Raw genomic sequence first — 21235 nt, 5'->3', positions numbered from 1 at the left:
ATCCTGTGAATTAGCTGTTCTATTTGCGTACCACATATTCTTTGCTCTCCTAATAACATTTTAAGCAACTTGCGATACTGTTTGTAATGGACTACTGTAGCTTGACTGTGCCTGCTTCTAACATTTTGATATAATTCCCGCTTTATTCGTAATGTGTCGTCTAATGAGAAATCCTAGAAACTGAACGGCTAACAGAACTTTTACTTGTGGTAGTTATGTGTCTGACATAAATCTCGAAATTTTAAAAAGGTGGTGGTGGTGGTGGTGGTGGTTTTTGGGATGTTTAAGGGGGACTAAACAGCTAAGGTCATCAGTCCCCCAATTTTAAAAACTTTTGGTGTAAGTTGTAGGCTAAAATAGCAAAAATTTTGTTTTTTTTTCTGTGTAAATATGCACAGTGTGTGCATTTAACAAGTGACATAGTAAAATACTTGGTTCAGCCAACAATGAAACATTTGTAGGAATCCTACAAGGTCTCACCGCCCCGCAGAAGCTTCTATTCTTGGGGTTTCCCTGCTGACTTCACCTGGATGGGGGAACAATAACAAACTAAGCCGCTGAGAGTAATATGTTGGTTCGTGCTTTCAGATGGAAGAATTTAACATTGGTAATGGAGAAAATTTTTTCAATCCATTTATCCTACTAAATATTTGTGATCCATAGACATTTTAATTTAGTGAAACTTATCTACATGTGATTTCACCACGTAAATGTATCCACCTTCGTGCCTCAGTGAAGGAGGCAGCGGAGAGACACAATACAAATGTTTTGTGAATATTTTTATAAGGACAGTTCTAATGGTTTGCTCCAACAACACATTTTATTTTATGGTATGGACACATGATATATGAAATTGAAATACTTGTGCTTCTGAGTTGAAAGCTATGCAAAGGAAATATCTGTGCCAAATATTCTTTCCTTCGTCTCTCTTCCTTCTCCTGTTACTTCCTTATTTCTTCTTGTCCTTGCTTGTATCCTTACGGACGCATGTAAATGCGTAAATTGTTTATTATAATAATAATTAGCATCAAATAGACTATCGCATTATACTTTTTATTTTGTCTTATACTAATGCGATAAATATACTTTTAACAGATCACCCTTTGGGAGTATCGGTGAGTTTGGTTCATGATGAGAATTACCTGGCTTGAAAGTGTTCTGTTTGGTCGCCATTATGGCTACCTCATTGAGATAACTACTAAATATGCTTGCCGTATCACATACAAAGTCCGATCCGCCAGTATGAGCTAGATTGCCGCACTTGAAATACTCAAAATTCGCGGTCGCAGAATAATTACTCTAGCCAACTACTTCTAAATCGCAATATTTCATGCTTCCTATATTTCATCTGAATCGTCAGTGTAGTGTCTCTCATAAAAAACGCGTTACAGTAGCCAAGCGGTTAGAGCACTTGCCCGTGAGAGAGAGAGAGTGGTTCAGGTTCGAGTCCGGGTCGGACACACACGTTTAACGTGCCAGAGAGTTTCAGTCAACCATTCTGTTGCACCTGAAACTACTGAATAGGCTAATAAGAATGCAAGGTCCATGACTCAAGAAGAAAACTATATCTAAAATATTAGGAAATTTAACTTCTTACAGAAATGTCACGGACTTTTTAAGAGATCGTAGTCTGTGTGTACAATTGTGTGTATTGGCACGGAGACCTTGTGCACCATCCCACGTACAATCTGCTACCTTTGTACCTATGTATTTCTGAACCTCTGTTTTATGGATCACGTATAAATAGAAGAATATGTTACGTATTATTTCAGAATATATTAGTGTATTTGTACTACACTTTACACTCTGTTTTCTGCGACAGTACGAAATCATTGTGTTAGGCGCCTGTTAACAGGGTGCGTTCTTACGATGTCGTTCCAAATCTCTTTAAACTTTCAGAGAACCACTTACGTAATGACCTACAAGCTGCATGCTATGTACGCCAGATGCCAGTACCAAGAAAGAAAAATAAAAGCTTTGGTAATAGGTGAAGCAAAAATAGTTACTTCTCTCCGGTTTTGTGCATGAGCACCGAAATATCCAACATTTCATCACATCCATGTTGTTTGTAACTCTGGACACTATTGCTTAGACCCACAACGTTAGATCAAAATGTCAGCCCCAAGAATGTACCGCTAGACGCAAGAACTGGAGCCAACAACAAGAGAAAATTAAATAAGTTTTTCTTTTGTTTATCTTACGCCACAAGAAGCTTTCAAAAATTGTGCAGAGACACAGAAGTGATGTGTGGGAGGGTAATATTACACACCTCACCCATCGTTCGCAGTATATAACGTGAGAAAAGGGCAGGCCGAGTTCCGTACGAGCGATGGTTTCTAAAACTGTGCTTATTCGAGGACATAATCTTGTCGCTCTCAAGAAAATGAATTATATTCGAGCTGAGAATATGTTCAAGGATTATAAGGTAAACTGCTGTTACAGGCATTCGTCTATAATTTTGTGGGTCCATTCTTTTGCGCTCCTTATACACAGATGTCACTAGTACTTTCTCCAGTCGACTGGGTCTTTGCGCTGGGCGAGAGATTTGCGATTAATGCAAGCTAAGTAGGGGGTCAATGCCATAGAATGTTGTTTGAAAAACAGAACTGTCATTCCAGTCAGACGAGGTGGCATTTTTTTAAAAATTCTCTCAATTGTTTCTCTACGCCATGGATGCTTATTATTGCGTCGTCCAAAAGGGAATCTGTTCGGTGGTGATGGGCTGGAGGCCTGGACTGGGCTGGACCGCACCAACCAACGCGTCTGAACCTCGTGAGTGCTCGTTCTGGAGTGACGGGGCACAAACGACTTCGCTCTGGCGCGCAGTTTAAGTGGGACCCCAAAAAAACCGAAGTGCTTTGTCTGCCTTTTCGTGTAACTTTAGTTCTTAGTTTTGCCTATTATTATGACTTTTGACATAAGTGTGCGATAGGCTGCTATTTGGACATGCCTATATTTGAATATCAAGGAAATTTAACGCACAGTTTTTATAATACTAATGATAGAAGACTAGCGTTTTGGCGCGCTTTCTCTGAACACAACAGCCAATCACGGTGATGAATTACGATTCGGGTGGTGTTTCCCACGAAAGAGGTACTGGTCATACCATCTGCTACTGGTATGTAACACTACTTCTTAATACTGCAATCTCAACTGTTCTGAGAATAAAGTCTTGCCGGTCATTGTAGCCGAGCGATTCTAGGCGCTTCAGTCGAGAACCGCGCTGCTGCCTCGGGCATGGATATGTGTGCTGTTCAAATGGCTCTGAGCACTATGGGACGCAACATCTTAGGTCATAAGTCCCCTAGAACTTAGAACTACTGAAACCTAACTAACCTAAGGACATCACACACACCCATGTCCGAGGCAGGATTCGAACCTGCGACCGTAGGAGTCCCGCGGTTCCGGACTGCAGCGCCAGAACCGCACGGCCACCGCGGCCGGCGATGTGTGTGCTGTCCTTAGGTTAGTTAGGTGTAAGTAGTTCTACGTCTAGGAGACTGATGACCTCAGATGTTAAGTCCCATAGTGTTCAGAACCATTTGAACCATTTTGAATAAAGTATTGAACGTGAATATGATGGCTGCTAAAGGCAGAAATATTGCACTAACACAGTAGAAATATCAGTTTCTGGCTCTGTTCTTCACTCTACCTTACACAAACGTGGAAGTATATTGTCATCTGGCTGTAAATGATTTCTATCGCGACTTTTGTGGGTGAATTGTAGTTCACAGAACAACAATTCTCAGCAAGAACAACATCTAGTCAATACAAACTACCGCCAGCATGGAGCAAGTGGACGCTTGAACTGGGTTACAATGGTATTGTGTTCAGATAGTTAATTAGTTTCATGTACAATGGATCATTTGTACAATTAATTGCAAGAATATGTAAACACGGCTTTCTTTTCTACTTTTCAATTTAATTTTTTTATTATTTTTTTAATACAGTTGCGAATTAGTAATTCCTATGCACCACGTCTTACACACAACAAAAACAGAAATCTTCTACACTACAGAAGGAACAAGTCACGTAAACTAAATTTTTTTATTTCCATAAGCTGTCTTACATGTTCTTGTTAACACAGTGTCGCCGATACGTTGATATAAGGTCGCGCCAGCCTTCGTGAAAACTGCGCTCGTTTCCAGCCAGTGAAAGCTAGGAGCTGACCCTGGTGAAGTAGGGCAGAGTGTTGAGCGGCGCAGGGTAGGCGTAGAGCCAGGTGGGGCCCCGTATGGTGGGGTGCTCGGGGTCCACCTCGTCCCGCCAGTAGCCCTTGGGCAGGTAGATGTCGCGCCTCGTGGCCGTGCGATACGTCACCGGCGCCACCAGCAGGTCGTCGCCCAGCAGGTACTCTGCACGAGAGGGAAACAAAGCGTCAGCACATGGCATACCCCAGTCGTCTGACAGGTTCATTCCGTGTTAGATCTATTCTTGTGCTACCCTATACTCACTCCCCTCAGGGGTCTAATCTCTGCTGCTTGTACTTTGCTGTCACCTTTCTTCTTCTGTATCCAACTATCACTTCAGTACATCATTTTTGGCATCGCCAAGGTCATAAAATGTAATTTTTGGGCGTTATGTATTGAAATGTTTTGTTCATTTTTCCAAATGTTGTATTGAATTTCTGCAGCTTTTCATCAATATAATTGTCAGAAATGTAGCTTGTGTCACACCATACATATTTAAAATATGGCACCTATTTCATTAATTTTGTTGTTAATTACTATTTTCAAATGTTTTGAATATTTACAATGGAAGCTCGTAACTTAATTCTTATGTACTGAAATTTTGTAAGTGTATTCTGTTCACACTCTGCCTAACAAAGGAAAGAAGTAGCACCCAGACGGTCATAAATTCACTCTTACACAATGAAATTTTAAGTTTGTATTTTATTCATACACTGCCTGACAAAGAAACTGAAACATGCAGAAGGTGAATAGAGAATGAAATGAAACATTATGCATTAAGAAGATACATAATGTTATTTTAGTGATTACAAAAGTCACTCAAATTTACAAGGACCTCGCATTATGAGCCCACTAATCAGTATGACGTTGCACCCTATATGGATTGAATGCATGCCCTGATTTTGCTCTCCTGAACCAATTTTGTTCATGTCTGTTGGGCCTTCATATCCTGAATAATGACACTGGGACAAACTTGACTTTGGAGCTCGTTCCAGATATGTTCTATCGAGACCAAATCTAGATGTCTTGCTGACCACAGCAGTAGTTCAGCAACATTCACGCAACCCGTAGGGTCACATGTCATGGCTGGACGTGCTTTGTCCTGTTGAAAAATGTTACCTTGAGAGGTAATACGTAAGGATGCAGGATGTCTGTAACAAACGGCTGTGCCATCAGAGTTCACACTGACACTACCACAGTAACGTGAAGTCATACACGATGATTCCCCACATCGTGACTCAAGGAGTAACACTGCTGTGCCTTTCCAAAAAATACTGGGAGAATGGGACATCTCCCCACTTCGCCCCCAATCTCGACGAAGGAAGGTGATGTGAGACAGAGCTGAACCGTGGTGTGTCAACACTGAGCACATTGCGTCACGATTCACCAGCGGTCCCCGCTTCTCGGTCGTATCACCACTCCAAAGGCAGTTGTCTGTGATTTGGTGTGACAGCAGCTTATGCATGGTATGGTAATTTCCTACCCTGGCTGCTGCTAGTCTAGGAGCATTGGTGCAGGATGATACAGAATTACTTGTTTTCGAATGGGAGGCGCAGACGTGAAGACGTTATGATGTGCTTTGTACACAGGGCGGCGATCCTGCCTTCTGGTGACCAGGTGTGATGAAGCAGAACGCTCACAATTAGTTATGCCTGCCCTCACTTTCCTATACAGTGCAATATTCGACCAAACCCACATCTGAATGCTCCAAAAATCTGGTATTGCATGATTCGACAAGTCGGCCAAAAGAGACCCACAATGAGACCTCTTTCAGATTCAGTAATGTGCTGTTATTGGTGTCTGATCCAGGTAATCACATTTCCATGTTTTTCACAGTCATCTGACACTCTTCATACGAATCATGCAACCTACCATGTCTTGTAATAACACTAAACAGTCACAGAGAATTGCAGCTCTGAATCATTTACAAACTCACCAAAGGTGTCTTCTGGATTCGTCTCTTTTTTTCTCAGGTAGTGTACTTGGTTCAGCCATATTGATCACTGCAGGTCGTCTTCACTTTCATGTGTTGTTGCTTTATCATGTGTGAATGGTAATGTTTTTAGATTAGTGTATTTGTCTAATTTAATTCCTCGAAAATTAACTGATTTACAATTTTTGAGGACGTTCTTAACGTAAATGTAAAACAAAAGGCTGCCACCAAGTAGCTGTTCAAACATACTTTCATCTTTTTAAAGCAAATCTCTCTTGAAGAAACTGAATGGAAAGAATAATCTCTAAGTGGATCACGAAATGCGACGTCTGCAGGAGAAACATGTCACCTCACGAGAATGTGAGTGATGGATGGTCTGTGGAATTGTAATGCAATCTTTATGGAGGCTTTAAATTATACAGGAAAGTCTCCTCAAAGAAAGCCATCAGTACCTGGGTAGACTTTATATGGATATTCCTTTGGACACAATAAAAATGAGATATTATCCGAGACCTCAACAACAGAAGTGCAGCCACAAATACAGACATTGGAGTCTCTGAGGACATTTAACATATCTTGTGTGTTCATTCTAGACCACTGTGATGAGAATGTCGTGGGGTATCTGTTGAAGTGTGACATTGCCTCAGTGACATGCTAGTTCATGGAGGAGGCATACGTCTATGGTTAGTCGTCAGAGAAATCGTAACCGAAAGATTCGAAACTAGAATGGAATAATTAATAAAGATAGATCACGAGAGAGAAAGCTGTTTGCCATACCGTCGCTGATCTTGAGAGCAGTGGAGTCTGTCGGGTCGAGCCACCAGATGGGCCGGTTGACCGGAGTGCCGTCCTCTACTGCCTGCTTCATCAGCTCGACGATCTTCGGACCGTACTGAGCACGCAAAGCTGTCAGGTTGCGTGCGAGCTCCACCGTCTGTAAAAGTAGTCACAAGTCACAGTGGTGAGGCGCCATGCTGAAACTAAACTCATTTAAGCATACCTTACAATGTTACTACATAGAGATTGGCTGAATTTGTCGGTTCTTTGTACGTCAGTGTTTGTATGAACGCTGCGAAGCGATATTTACTTTAGAAGTGGCTTTTACAAACACGGAGTGCCAGGCGTAACACGAGTACGGGACGCACCTCGTTGTCGTAGTCCCAGGGCACGGTGCGGAAGTGGACGGCGGGCATGAAGGCGCTGGCCTCCAGCCAGCGGATGTACAGCTCGCGAGTGGCGATGACGCCCGTCTTGGCGCTGCCGCCCACCCTCTCCGGCATCACGAAGGGGTAGCCCTGCAGGCTCATCTCCAGCAGCTTGGGCAGCAGCGTCTTCAGGCCGTTCTGCGTGCTCCACGACGTGTCCACCGCGTCCATGTGGAAGAAGTTGGGCAGGCGCTGGCTCTCGACGCCGGAGCGCAGCCTCGCCTTGGGCCCGAACTGGGCCACTGCCTTGGCGTACGCGTCGGTGTAGACCACGGGCGTCCTCTCGAGCGGTGTGAGCTGTGGCGGCTGCGGCAGGTAGCTGGTCTCGCCGAAGTCGAACATGAAGGAGTCCACGCCCGTCTCGTTGCGGAGCGCCTGCAGGAGATTACAAAAAAAAATTCCATACCTGTGAGGCTAAGTAAGTGACGTATCCTGACTTAGAAAGCGTATGTGATTCTGCGTTGGTACGCAGCTGTGAAGAACAAGGCTATTCTATCGATAATGATGCACAGGTTGTGTGGGAAAAGAAAACAGTTGAGTTCTCACTGGAAATAAAAACAGGATCCACATTCTCGATTAGTCTCACATTTGGATATCTCGTAGAAGACTGCCAGGGAAGAATGAAAGATCAAGAACGAAGTGCTCGGATTAAAACAGATGTAAGACATTTATACAGCTTTTTACTCCTAGTGTTGAAACTATATATTGAACAAGCAAGGACGGAAATAAAAGTAAGTTTCAAGAATGTGATTAATATTCTCGTTGTTTCAAAAGGCGAAAACCTGGTCTCTGCAGCCACCACCCCTGCTCTTTATATTCTTCTCACTATAAATCTGTTTGTGAGCTACCTGTATTTTTTGCAGAATGTATGTCTAAAACCCTTTGAGCAACCAAAAGTGAGTATTTTTGTTTTTTCAGAATGAATATAACCGTAAGAATTTCTCCAAGCGATTGGTCCTACACTGTTTAGATGGAGTCATACTCTCTAACTAATTTCAATGCCATATACACTAGAATTTGCAGCGAATGTACTCACCGCAACTCGATCAGTCCACCAAGCTACCGCATCAGGATTGGTGAAGTCGATAATGCTGGCCCATCCACCCCACCAGCGAGTAGAGATGCTGCCATTGTTATTGCGCACAAAGTAACCTTTGGACTGTGCCTCAGAGAAGAAGGGTTCGCAGTCACTGTTTATAAATGGGTGTATCCACAACGCGACGGGAAATCCCAGTGCGTGGAGGTCGTCCACGAGCGCCTTCATGTCGGGGAACTTGGTGGTGTCAGGGGTGAAGCTTCCACGGCAGCTCTCCCAGAAGTTAGCTATTTCGAGAAGGCTGTAGCCAAACCCGTGCTCGATTATGCCTGCGGCCCGCTCTCTCACGTTCTGTTCGGGTGGCCCCACTTGCCAGAAAGGCTGAACACCCAAGCGTTCGTCTGGAATCGCCGTAGGCTTGCCCAGGTACTTCTGGATACCGACCAAGTGCGCCTCCTTCGCATCACCGTACGTACACAGCTCGTATTCCAGCACGTTGTCGCTTCGGTCCTCTGGGTAGGGCGACGCGTTCTCGGCACTGAAGCACAGTTTATTACTCGTCTGATTGCTGTTTTGGTCGACGAATAGAGGAACGTTCGTGTGAACGTGGACGAGTCTTCCGTCGGAGAAGACCCAGTAGCGCGTAGCGATGGTGGCGTGGTCCGTATGTTCGGCGACGTATGCGTAGTGCTTGTAGACGTTGTTCTCGATGGGCCAGGTGCGGTAGGTCGATTCGACACCACCGTAGATGTGGCTCCTCAGGTGCCGCTGACACATTGTGATTATCTCACTCGGATTGTCTTTGGTGTGCCGGATCCAGAGACATTCGCCCGACCTGTCTTGGTGCCGGACGAGAACTCTGGAGGCGCCAAAGTCGAAGGACTCCTCGTTTCCACGAGTCTCGTGGCGTGGAACTGCAGACCGCTGTTTGCTGGAGGCTTCGATGTATCCCACTTCTACCTCGTCTCCACCTGAAAAATGCAAACAGATAGTTGCTGTGAGTGAATGTACGACAGTCAGTAGTACATGAAATAAGAATCGTAAAATAGTAAAATACAATGGAACACAATTTTGTTATTATCTAAAAGAGCACACAGAACGTACATAGTGTTCAATATCCAAAAATGGAAATCATGTAGCATTCTGCATCGCATAAAGTTATAAATATACTATCATCTTACTTGTTACAGGTACGTGAATCGACTGCAGTGACCTGGGCTGGATTTCCTTTATACCATTGTTTCTCAGTGTTCGACCAGCCATTTCCGCTCTCAAACAAGGAGTGTGTAACTATTATTTCGACAACGCAGGATATGTATCCCTACACTTTCTTATCGAGAATGGTACTCACGAACGAACACTATAATATGACGTAACGTAAGTAAGAGCACAGAGACTGTGTGGGATTGTCTTTTTTAGTTGCATGTCGTGAGTAATGCACTCGGACAACGAGCTAATTCAGAATGAGACGACGATCGAAATAACTTCGCGAGAGTCGTAGACCCACATTCAAGAGGCGCTGAATACCTTGCATAAATGCAAATACTTTTGACAAAGGAAAAATATCCTCTGTATAAATGAGATGAAAGGTTATTTTAAGATTCAGTCTATTCCAAGGTTCAACGTTAATATTGACAAAATATTGTTACCTGTAAGACAATATAAATTTGATTGGTCTATAGATCGGTTCTGAATTTAAATGTCCTCTGTATAAAAGAAGTGGAAGGTTGTTATAAGATTCTGGCGATGTTCCATGTCTTAAATCCAAGATTCAACGTTAATATTGAGAAAGACTGTAACTTATAAGGCAATATTAATTTGAATAGTCTATATATGGGTTCTGAATTCAGGTTGCACTTTTTATTTTATTTAATGTTAGCGTAAATTAGTTACATTTTTTGCTTTAGCAGCAGTAGCCCTGTTGTTGGAGAACAAGTTCAATAAGTTCTGTTTCCTTTCTTCTGTACTGTTGTGACCTGTGCTACTTTTCAGTCCTTAGGTAGGAATCTTTCGCTGAACGACTGGCTGTATATTACTGCTGTCTCATCAGCATACTCCGAAGAGAACATTATTGGTCAACAGACTGGACCGGAAGTCTGCCCTGATTGACATATATTGATGCACTACTCCAACGGGATCTAGTTCGGAATTATTTATATTGGCGCCTTTTCTTGATTCTGGTTCAGGAATATATACTGAATCCTCTTTCAGAAGTTTTAGTGACTCCTGTTTAGTGGCGCTGACATCGATAATATTACATCTGAAATTAAGCACAGAGAGTGTTTATTGTTTTTTGCCACTGGCACAGTTTACACACGAGCAGAAACTCTTCGAATCTTCTGCCATGTTTCGAGAGCTAGTTTCGTTGTGGGAACTGTTAAATGATCTTGCTCTGAAGTCTGTGTAAAGTTTCGGTCATCTGTAAACCGTCGCAAGGCTTAGGTATTTTGCGTTTTTTTTTTTTTTAATCTTGCATGAGATTAGCCCTGTTTTTGTGAACGTGTCCAGAGAACTTTTGTGTAAAACTCCCAGTTTCCGTCAAGACTACTTCCTTGCTTGCATAGCATGGAAGGAATGAAGATTATGACTTAGGAGGCCGTCAAGCGAATTATCATCTGCTTTTTAAATACATATATTTTGAAGAACGGCATCGTGAGTCCACCAACAGGCGCTGCAATGGCTATTCATTTACCAACTACCGATCTCGGTCAGGCAACCTTTTGAAATCATGGATATGAATTTCAATGACGGTTCCCTGGTGTCGAAAACAGTTATCAAATGCAGCAGATGTCACTGATATATTTGTATCCATTGTCGTATACCAACAGAATGCACAAGTAAGCGCATAAGATCTGAGTCAGTTCAGTTTGTACTTTTGTATTTTTTTCGCAAAGAGCACTACTCTGGCATCTCCTGAACTTCATAAATTCCAATTGGCTAACGGCAGAAGTGTGAGTGACCAACATAATTGATACAACTGAACTCATGGTGTTTCACACATTTGGGTTTCTTGTAATTTGGTGCCTGGTTTTAAAAACTTACAAGCGTGGTAATCTGCACATGAACTCCCAGACACTTACGTTGAAGTATAATTTCCTGAGATGGCTTGTCGGCCGGCCGGAGTGGCCGAGCGGTTCTAGGCGCTACAGTCTGGAACCGCGCGACCGTTACTGTCGCAGGTTCGAATCCTGCCTCGGGCATGGATGTGTGTGATGTCCTTATGTTGGTAAGGTTTAAGTAGTTCTAGGTTCTAGGGGACTGATGACCTGAGAAGCTATGTCCCAAAGTGCTCAGAGCCATTTGAGATGGCTTGTCAGAAATCGGGGAGCTAAGTTTAGTCTCTCTGTTCTAAGCTGCTCATATAAAATTGTGATATGAAAATTTCATATCAACACAAATGTTCAGACTACACCAGTTGCTAGAAGCGCATCAGAATACTGAGTATGTTAGTGAGTGAACATCGTTCGCACTTTGTTCTCCGATACCCAAATCGTAAAATGTCATATAGGCACACCATAATAACGGGAACGTATCTTCAGATATGTTGTTTTAGTGCAAGCTCTCCGAAATGGTTGTACATGCCACGTAGTGAGCGGCATATATTATGATGCGACCGTAATTCTGTATCTGAATACTTTTGTAAAAACATGTACAATTATATATCACAGCCGTCACTGGAAGGGCTGTGTTTCAAATGCCTGTTGTTGTTACCGTCTGTGAAAAAAAATTTGTTCATTTAAAAAGTCCAGTGACAATATTTAACATAAATTATGAAGTGTACAGTCAGAAAAATTCGCAACGACAAAGGATTCTGGTACTCGCAGTGACTTTCCAGTGATGTTCCTGTTGATATTATGACGCAATAAGAATAGACTGGGAGTGAATATAGAACAGTACCTGCTAATAAGAAATTTGTATCGCATGGTAACTGCAAAATTAAAACTGAGTACGATAGTGACGCGTACGCTAATAAGCCAAGACATTACGACTACTGCCCACTGCGACATTGGATGCCAGCTTGTGTGGTTGTGGTCACGTGACGCGGTAACAGAAATAGGTAAGGGCAGCAGGGCGGGAGTGGCCCTATGGACGATAAGGACTGCAGATGGGAAAATCCATTGAGATAAGCCACTTTGACAAAGGGCAGATTATTACTATGCAGAGCCTGTGAACGACTATCTCGAATACGGCGAAGGTGGTGGAATGTTCACAAGCCAATGTCTTGACCATCTATGGAAAGAGGAAGAAGGAGAGTAAAATTACCACTAAGCGTAAATGGTCTGTCGTCTACGACTCTCCACGTAACGTGGCGTTCAGAGGCTTGAGTGCACTGTAAACTGGGATAGATGGTGATCTGTGACATCTCTGACGAAAGAGCACAATCCTGGTGCATCGCACAAGTGTTTTGGAGCACGCCATTCATCGTAGGTTGTTGGAGCTCTGCAGCAGACCACTCCCACGTCTTCAGATGTTGACCCAATGACATCGTCAGTTACGACCGTAGTGAGCTCATGACTATTAGAATCGACTGTTGATGAAGGGGAACGTGTCGGTTCTTCGGGTGAATCACATTTCTGCTACGCTAGGTCGATGATCGTCTCCGCAAAAGCCATCATTGAGGTGAACGGCGACTCAGAACATGCTGTGCACTAGCGACACAGGCGAGTGAGAGCAGTACTGTGCTGTGGGAGACTTTGTCCTGCGCTTGCATGGGACGTGTGGTAGTAATCAAAAATACGCTCACAGCTGCCTACTGCTTGCTGCCCTCCATGCCTTATGCCAGCCCCAACGACGATGTCATCTTTCAGCAGTATAGCTGTCCGTGTCTAGGAACCAGAACTGAGTTACAATGGTTTGAGGAGCATTATAGTGAACTCATGTTGATGTCTGGGTGCCAAAATTCCCTTATGTAAATCCTACGGAATCCATCTCGGTATCGGGCACCGTCACCGCGTACACAAACCAGTGGAATATCATTTACGCTCGTTACGTGGCCTGTGTGTAGACATCTAGTGCCACATAGCTGCTCAAACCTACCAACAAACTGTCGGATCCCTGACACACATGTTCAGTGACGCATCTCGTCCTAAACACGGACAAACAAGCTATTTATCAAGTTATCATAATGTTTTGGCTCATGAGTGTATGTCTTATAAAAATTTGTTTAAGCAATTAGGTTGTAACTAATTGTATTGGCAAGCTATATTTTCTGAATTTGAGTCATTTCAGACGTCAAATCAGATGGTCCACACCAGCACACATTTAATTGAGAATCCATTCAAAGTTGATTCTTATCCACAGTAATTCGAGGAACAAGTGTAACTATATGAAAGAAATAGCGCTGATACACAAATATACATTGCAAGTTTCGCCCCCTCTTCTATATTATCTAATCAAAACTATCCAGGTAACCCTGAGTAACGCAGAACAGACCACTAGATGTCTTGTTGACTCACTGGTATGAGATGTGGTGGGGAGTATTGTGTCGTAAGCAGACCAGCAGTAACAGAAGAACGGATCGGTGAGGAGAGCTTGGACACTTCAATCACTGATAAGCCATTTTATATCAACTGAGAAACAGATCCCTCTCGGACATTTGAACCCTTATAGAGCTACTGAAATCGACTGTTGAAGATGTGATTATGAAACGGAAACATGAAACAACAACCACACCTAAAGCAAGACCAGGCAGACCTCATGTATTGTCAGATGGGGATCATCGAAGCCGGCCGAAGTGCCCGTGCGATTAAAGGCGCTGCAGTCTGGAACCGCAAGACCGCTACGGTCGCAGGTTCGAATCCTGCCTCGGGCATGGATGTTTGTGATGTCCTTAGGTTAGTTAGGTTTAACTAGTTCTAAGTTCTAGGGGACTAATGACCTCAGCAGTTGAGTCCCATAGTGCTCAGAGCCATTTGAACCATTTTTTTGGATCATCGAAGATTGCAGCGGGTGACTGTAATAAAATCGCGTGAAGTCACAGGGAGCAATTACTGGTGAGTTCCAAAGTGCTGCCAGTAGTTCAGCTAGCCCAACAACCACGCACAGAGAGCCGGAAAGAACCAGTAACCCGCCATTCCTGGACTAGTCGAACTCTGGTGTATAACACAGATCAAAACCTCTGATTACCATACAAATGAGTTAATGTGATAAGTTTTTGAGAGTAAGCACTTAAGTGAGAATAAGCATGGCAAAGTTTTGAAATTATGCTTGAAACTTGTGGGAAGTCCTTAACAGTTGTCATTTGTGAAACACTGGGTGAACAAAGTCTGCATAATATGCTCCACATTTTAAGCAAAAAGCAAATTTATTTATGCACCTCAATGTTTTTGACGTCATGTCTTCAGAACAATGTGTCATATGATGATGTATTTTTGTTTGCAAGTATATTCAGCGACATATGTGAATACAGTCTGCAAATTGTGCTGGGAATAGATTAGGAGATACAGATAAAATAAATTAAAACAACATGCCTGTTGAAGTTTTACTTTGTCCCATTTTAATTGGAATCTAGTTTTTCGCACATCTCAATGTCTATGACATTTTATCTTCTCAACTATAAGCTCTACAAGTAATTCTGCAGGTACATTCAATGGTATATAGAAAACTGTATACAAAATGTGTTGTGAATACGATTGGTAGTAAAGAAGTAATAAATTGAAATGTCCTTTGTCATGATGAAGTTTTACTATATGGCCAGTTAAAATGTAGTAAGCGATAAACTATTTTTCATTCATCACTTTATGTCTGTGTGTATGGGGACGGGGCAGAAGGGGGTCCAGCGAGAAAAATTTTTGGTAAAGGCTTCAAATTATGTGTAAAGTGTGTTGGAAGTCGATAAGTGCTCTCATTCTGAAATACTGGGTGAATGAAATTTGTATATTTACATGGCATCCATTACAATGCCTCAAGAAAAACACATACTTCCTAACAGTAGAAATTGTCATATTAACCTTTTGACATAAGAGTATACGTCTTAATGAGTTAATTCTGATAGCATTTTCAAATTCAGTCAGAAATTATGCAAAATATTTACATTTAAATTTTTATTGCCCCTGGAAGCTGTTAGTTATTTGGAGTGATCGACCATGCTGTACCTCATAGCAATTTGGTGGAGGGGTTTGGGTTTTACATATCTGAAGAGAACATTATATGCTATCATCTGTAGTGCCAAATGGTTCAAATGGCTCTGAGCAGTATGGGACTTAACATATGAGGTCATCAGTTCCCTAGAACTTATAACTACTTAAACCTAACCAACCTAAGCACATCACACACATCCATGCCCGAGGCAGGATTCAAACCTGCGACCGCAGCAGTTATGCGGTTCCGGTCTGAAGCGCCTAAAACCTCACGGCCACTGCGGCCAGCTTTGTAGTGTCAGTAGCAAAGTATGAAGGGGGTACTGTTAAGCTATCGTGTGTTTTTCACGGCCAAGGTGTAGTCTGCTTATTGCAAGGATATGAACAATTTTTACAGAATTTTGTACAGTGTACAGTAGAGGATCGTTTTGGAGATGGTGATCGCTTGTACCAGCATGAGAATGCTCCCTGTCGTAAAGCAGCATCTGTGAGGGAATGGTTTGCAGATAATACCATTTCTGGAATGGATTGGCCTGCCGAGAGTCCTGACCTGAGTCTAATGGAACAGCTCTGACATGACTTAGAATGTCGAATTTGCACCAGTCAGCAGTGTAACTTCTCTAGTTTGAGGAGGAATGAGCTGCCATCCTCCACAGACATTCAGACACGTAACTAAAAATGTTCTCATCAGAGTTTAAGCCTTCAAAAAGGTTAAAGGTGGATACACCCTATATTAATATCGACTAACGGGTGTCATGATGGTTTTGATCAGTTAGTGTAGTGGTGGGTTTCAGACACTGATGGGGTGAGGTGAAAGTGTTGTGTAGAAACTGTGGCAGCTTGCAGCAGCGCAGAGCCAGCAGGCTGCCCGCCCTGGACAGCCCCCGCACGCAGCGCCCTCGGGCCACACTCACCCCTGTCGGACAGCAGCAGGATGCGGCCGCTGGCCTGGTCGTAGCGGGTGCTGAGCCTGGCTGCGGCAGACGCCACCAGGGCGCCCAGCAGCAGCAGCGTCGTAGGCGTCCACATGGCTGCGACAGACAGACGAGCGAGCAAATCAATCGACTTGTTGCCGTGCGCCACTCTAGGTGACAAGCAAAAAAGGCTAAGCTGGTGCTGCAGGCCTTCAGTACATGGCATCCGGCAATGAAGCACACACCATAACACTGTATTATCTTTATGATAAATGGGGGCCATTTGGATAATCGGACACTTGGATTAACCTCTTCAGTTCGTTTCCAAAATAAATTCTTGTGTAATTTTATGGTAATCCATTTATGTAGACCCATTTAACACCCTCAAATTAGCAATACCAGTTGATCATAGTAGTAAAAACAGTACGCTGTCTTTAATGTTTGCACAGCACATTGGAACACTTCAGCAAGACACGCATCAAGAAAAAAATAAACTTTAAGGAAAACACATAACGTGTCAAAACCTGCAGGACTATCAGGATTCTGCGAAATAACCAGTAATCGAAAAAGTATTTCTCATCAAATTCTCAGTAGTCAGTTGACTAATGTACGGGATTTGTTACTCGAATATGGTTAATAGCATTTGCTAATTACTACAGGATTTTTTATACTTCATAATTTCATAAATAAGACGTTAACCCTCCAATTTCAGAAAAAAACGTTCAGATGCTGTTAACTGATGACGAACAATGATTTCAGTGGCCTGTCTAATATTTACAGGTTTTGGAAGCTATGGTTTTAGACATGGTTCATGACCTACATGGTTTTATAATCGTCTACTTCAAAGTAACTAGCTGTAAATAATCTCTTGGGATTCTGCATTTAAGACTTGATGCACGAATGAAGTAATCTAACATTCAGCATATAAACTGGATTGAGTGCTTCTCTAAAAAATTTGTAACGAACGATTATGCAATAATAGAGATAAGTAAACTTACTTATTTATATTGTCTTGATTTATTTTGGCCTTCATAACTACCAGTAAGAAACAGCATCGAAGACATCTCTTCTGCAGGAAGATAGCTTTTACCTACAACACGCCAGCAATTTCTACTGATTCTAACGATCCCAAACAATTTTTTTAATGTGGCATCTCCTCATTGAAACGATCATTTAATGAATAATCGACATTTTTTATATATATATATTACGAAGTTATTTCAGATTTTCACTGTTTCTCACTGCTTCTCAATGACCGACATCCAACGTCTCACAAGGTTTACTTTTCCGGTTATGAGACAATCGTCTTCGAATTGTTTGGGTAACGGCAACTTATTGCTGTTATTTGCAAAGAGAACGATGTCGGCGCGTACGCTGTTTTTTACTTTTGGGAAGACGCTTCCAGTGAGCAGGTCAGCGTTACTTGAGAATGAGCATCGATCCTAGAGCAGCTGGGATTGTATTTTGTGTAGATTTCTACACAGTTACTGAACGGAGCTAATTCAACAGATTGGGAAGACACGTTTTCTACTTTGATCTCCGTCTGAAATGAAGTTTCCCTGCTAACCATGGGCAAATATCTTCACTTAGTTTCACTAAAAATGTCATAATACGCGAGCCTAAAACATGTTCCAAACCTATGTAACAGGCCTTAATCATTAGGGACGGTTCACTCCTCCATTGGCCTACGGTACACTGATGCTAAACGAGGAACAATCTGTGTACAATCGAACTGTGTCTCATCCTCCGTTTAGACGCCTCAGAGTGTCTGTACAGGTGTCTTCGATCCATTTGTTGATTTAACACAAGACCAAAACTTATGGTTTTCTGCCAAGTCTGTTGACACCGTTTCACTTTGGAGTACATTGAAAGCTTTACGTACGGCTCTCCCTACGCCTTTTTCTGTCACTGTTTAAATTTGCAGTGAAGCTCTCTTTGCTTTCGTAGCAGAAGTCAAACCACCGCGGGTCTTTTCAATCCGTCATAATTTTGCTCCGCACATACCTGTCTAAAGCATATTGCGCAATACTCTTCAACTTTCTCCATTGATACGCAACATTGTCAATGCTAAGGTGACATTTTCGTGTTGACCGCTCAGATTATTTCATATCTGCTACTTGTCGCTCATGCTATGGAGAAATATCGTCATACCATTCACGATCTTCCTATTTGTAGCCATATTTAATGATACTGTAAGGACCTTTTGATCATTGATTGCCTGCTGTGTGCTTAGTCAGTCGAAAAGTTGGGTCCTGTTGGTGGCTAGGAGACCTTATACATTGCCTTCATGAGTCGGTTCTCTCATTAACCGGTCAACTTAATTCTCGGATAAAGCATATAGAACAGTTTCACATGATTCCCTGTCCCTGTTACCCACTCGAGTCAGTCATTCTATACGTGGTAAGCTGAAATCACAACCTAATAGTAAAACACAACATAAAGTTTCCCCGAAATATTCTCCGAGTGATCCCTCATGTGTTTCGCTTCTACTGGTGGTGAGTTAGGGGATTTATAAAAAGCATTCGATGACCATGTTTGTTTCACCTTTAACACTTAACTTCCACCCAAATTAAATGGCATGCTGTGTGTGTACTACTCTCTGCGTGTAGTCAACACTTATAAGCCTAGTTTTGGGATTTGCATTCACTGCTTCTATACTACCATTGTCGATACTCGATACAATCCACTATAATAATTTGAAATACGAGAGAGGAAAGAAGTTACATCTAGCAGTAGCCACCGTCTTCCATTTCTCCAATAAGTTTTCCTTGTGATCCACTGCTTTATTAGTATCCATCGCGTTTAATATTATGATTTTTTTCGTTTCCTACAACGTTATAGATAAAAAACTAAAGATCAGTCGTCATTTTCACAGTTACTGGCCACAGTAGATGCTCACTATGCCATAACAGAAAAGCTTAAGCAGTTGCGAATTACACTAATTAACGTACGTGTCACACATAACAGGTAATGGCTCACCTCTAAGCACTCTCTCGGTCGCCGTGCAATGCAGAGCAGCTGACGTGACTTTTGTGGTGCCTTAGCGGCGTATATATAGGTAAAACTAATCTATTAACTTCTTTTAATAATTACTGAGATATACGAGTAGGACGTCAACGATGCAGTTATTATCTGTTAATAGTATGATAAGATCATTATTCACGTCAAAGTAATCGAAGCTGATCATAATTGTTACACTCGAGATATCATCTGGATCAGGTGATATAAAGTACGAACTGCTTTATCTGTTGCTAGAGAAAAGTCCACAATACGCGTTAAAAATAATTTTAGCTCCCAAACGAATTTTCGCTATGAGTTCTATTCCAGCAGGACAAAATTCATTCTAACGGTACATAAGAAGCATTTCTATTTTTACAGTGCCGTTGAAACAGTATCTGCTGCTGAAAACTGGTCCCTACTTTCACTACTTATACTGCGAAGTTTTCAACAGTATTCATATCGAACACAATACTCAGATATCTGAGTTTTTGATGTTTTGAAGTGTCCATCATCGTCGGTAACTGAATTTTGTTTGGTAAAGTTGTTTCGATGGATCTAAACATGTTCGGGAGCATTTGTTAACAGTAACTACACAGTCGGCATAAGATATTAATACATAAGTCGTAAAGCGGAAAAGATAGTCTGGAAAGTAAACGTAAATCGTAGGGTATAGAAGACAACTGAAGAATAGCTTTCCAATAGGGCCTATTTTGTGGTCTCTGTGGCAGAACTGATAGCGAATGCATTATGAATCAGATTAAGTTTTCGTTGCTTAATGCACTCGAAAATAGGACATACGAAGATGATGAACTGCAAGACATCGTTTCCTACCGTACGTCTTAATATTGTCATATTTTAGAAACAATTTCCCAAATTCAACAGTCAAAGCGTTACAAAGGAAAATTTGTTACGAAAATTGTTTGCCGCTTTGTCCGACGTGAGTGCGCTCCCGCCGATATTTACTGTTGAGTTGTCAAAGCAGAACGCCAGTCTAACGAGGACTACGCGGGAATATGACATTTGTAAATTTTTATATTTATGGTACGTTAAGCTGTGAACTGAAATATACCTCTCCCGAAGAAGTACGATGCAACTCTCAAAAATAATCGAGGAAATAAAGTTTGAGATTTTCCAACCATTTTTAATGTGCTAAACGAAGGTCGTGGTCTTTCACCAAGCTGTGTGGCTATGTCGTGCTGTGTTCGTCTGACAAGTGGGGTGGCGGCTGCGTTCGTAACCTGGCAGAGTCAAATTTTTGAACATAGGTGCATGTTCAGTGAGCATATATGGGAAGCGTAAAACACGAAGAGATAGAAAAAGTTTAATTTACCATTTTTAGTTACACAATATTTATTAAAATGTTTTAGAAAATGGGTAATTAAGAATTTTTGTTTGAAATGAAAACTGGATATGTAATTAGAAATAAGAGACCTGCATTTTTCATAAAAATGACACGTGTTAATTATCATCCATTGATCAGCCAAAACATTATAAGCACTACCAACCGCGAAGCTGGATGCCGCCTGGTGGCTTTGCGGGCACCTAACAGGTAATCAAGGTATGTAAGCGGAGCACACAGGCACGGGGATCACCCTTACGACTTCTGGGGTTCAGAAGCCTGTCTGCTCTCTAATTAGGATTGATGGTGATCTGTGGCTGTTTGCCGAAAGAGCACAATGCTGGTGCAAGCACAAGTGTTTCGGAGCACACCGTTCACCGTACATTGTAGAACATTAAGTTCTGCAGCTGACCTCTTCTACGTGTTCACACATTTACCGAACGACATTGTCACTTACGATTGCACTGGGCACGAGACCATCGGAATTCGACTGTCGATTAATGGAAATGTGTCGGCTCTTCGGGTGAACCACATGTTTG

The 21235-nt window shown here is 42.2% G+C and overlaps 2 protein-coding genes across 3 annotated transcripts in view; one reads left to right on the top strand and one right to left on the bottom strand.

The window, feature by feature from the left end:
• The window catches only part of LOC126260238 (myogenesis-regulating glycosidase-like), a 557090-nt gene that overhangs the window by 272942 nt on the left and 262913 nt on the right, over positions 1-21235 (top strand). The window lies entirely within an intron of this gene.
• On the bottom strand, positions 4034-19372 carry LOC126260242 (myogenesis-regulating glycosidase-like). The gene is made up of 6 exons (XM_049957555.1): positions 19337-19372; positions 16358-16474; positions 8365-9335; positions 7269-7703; positions 6901-7057; positions 4034-4355 (listed from the first exon to the last, which is right to left on the bottom strand). The coding sequence occupies exons 2-6, from the start codon at positions 16470-16472 to the stop codon at positions 4159-4161; spliced, it is 1875 nt and encodes a 624-aa protein (XP_049813512.1). The 5' UTR covers positions 16473-16474; positions 19337-19372; the 3' UTR covers positions 4034-4158.

The sequence above is a fragment of the Schistocerca nitens genome, chromosome 5 (assembly GCF_023898315.1).
Source record: "Schistocerca nitens isolate TAMUIC-IGC-003100 chromosome 5, iqSchNite1.1, whole genome shotgun sequence".
NCBI classification, from domain to species: domain Eukaryota; kingdom Metazoa; phylum Arthropoda; class Insecta; order Orthoptera; family Acrididae; genus Schistocerca; species Schistocerca nitens.
This window is presented reverse-complemented; position numbering and strand designations above follow the sequence as displayed.

What these genes read in the sequence shown, in the direction of transcription:
- LOC126260242 (XM_049957555.1), bottom strand. Translation starts at nt 16,472, where the DNA reads ATGTGGACGCCTACGACGCTGCTGCTGCTGGGCGCCCTGGTGGCGTCT. An exon ending in CCTGCTGCTGTCCGACAGGG is followed by an intron (nt 9,336 to 16,357) that starts GTGAGTGTGGCC and finishes TGCATTTTTCAG; the next exon opens with GTGGAGACGAGGTAGAAGTG. An exon ending in GGTGGACTGATCGAGTTGCG is followed by an intron (nt 7,704 to 8,364) that starts GTGAGTACATTC and finishes AATCTCCTGCAG; the next exon opens with GCGCTCCGCAACGAGACGGG.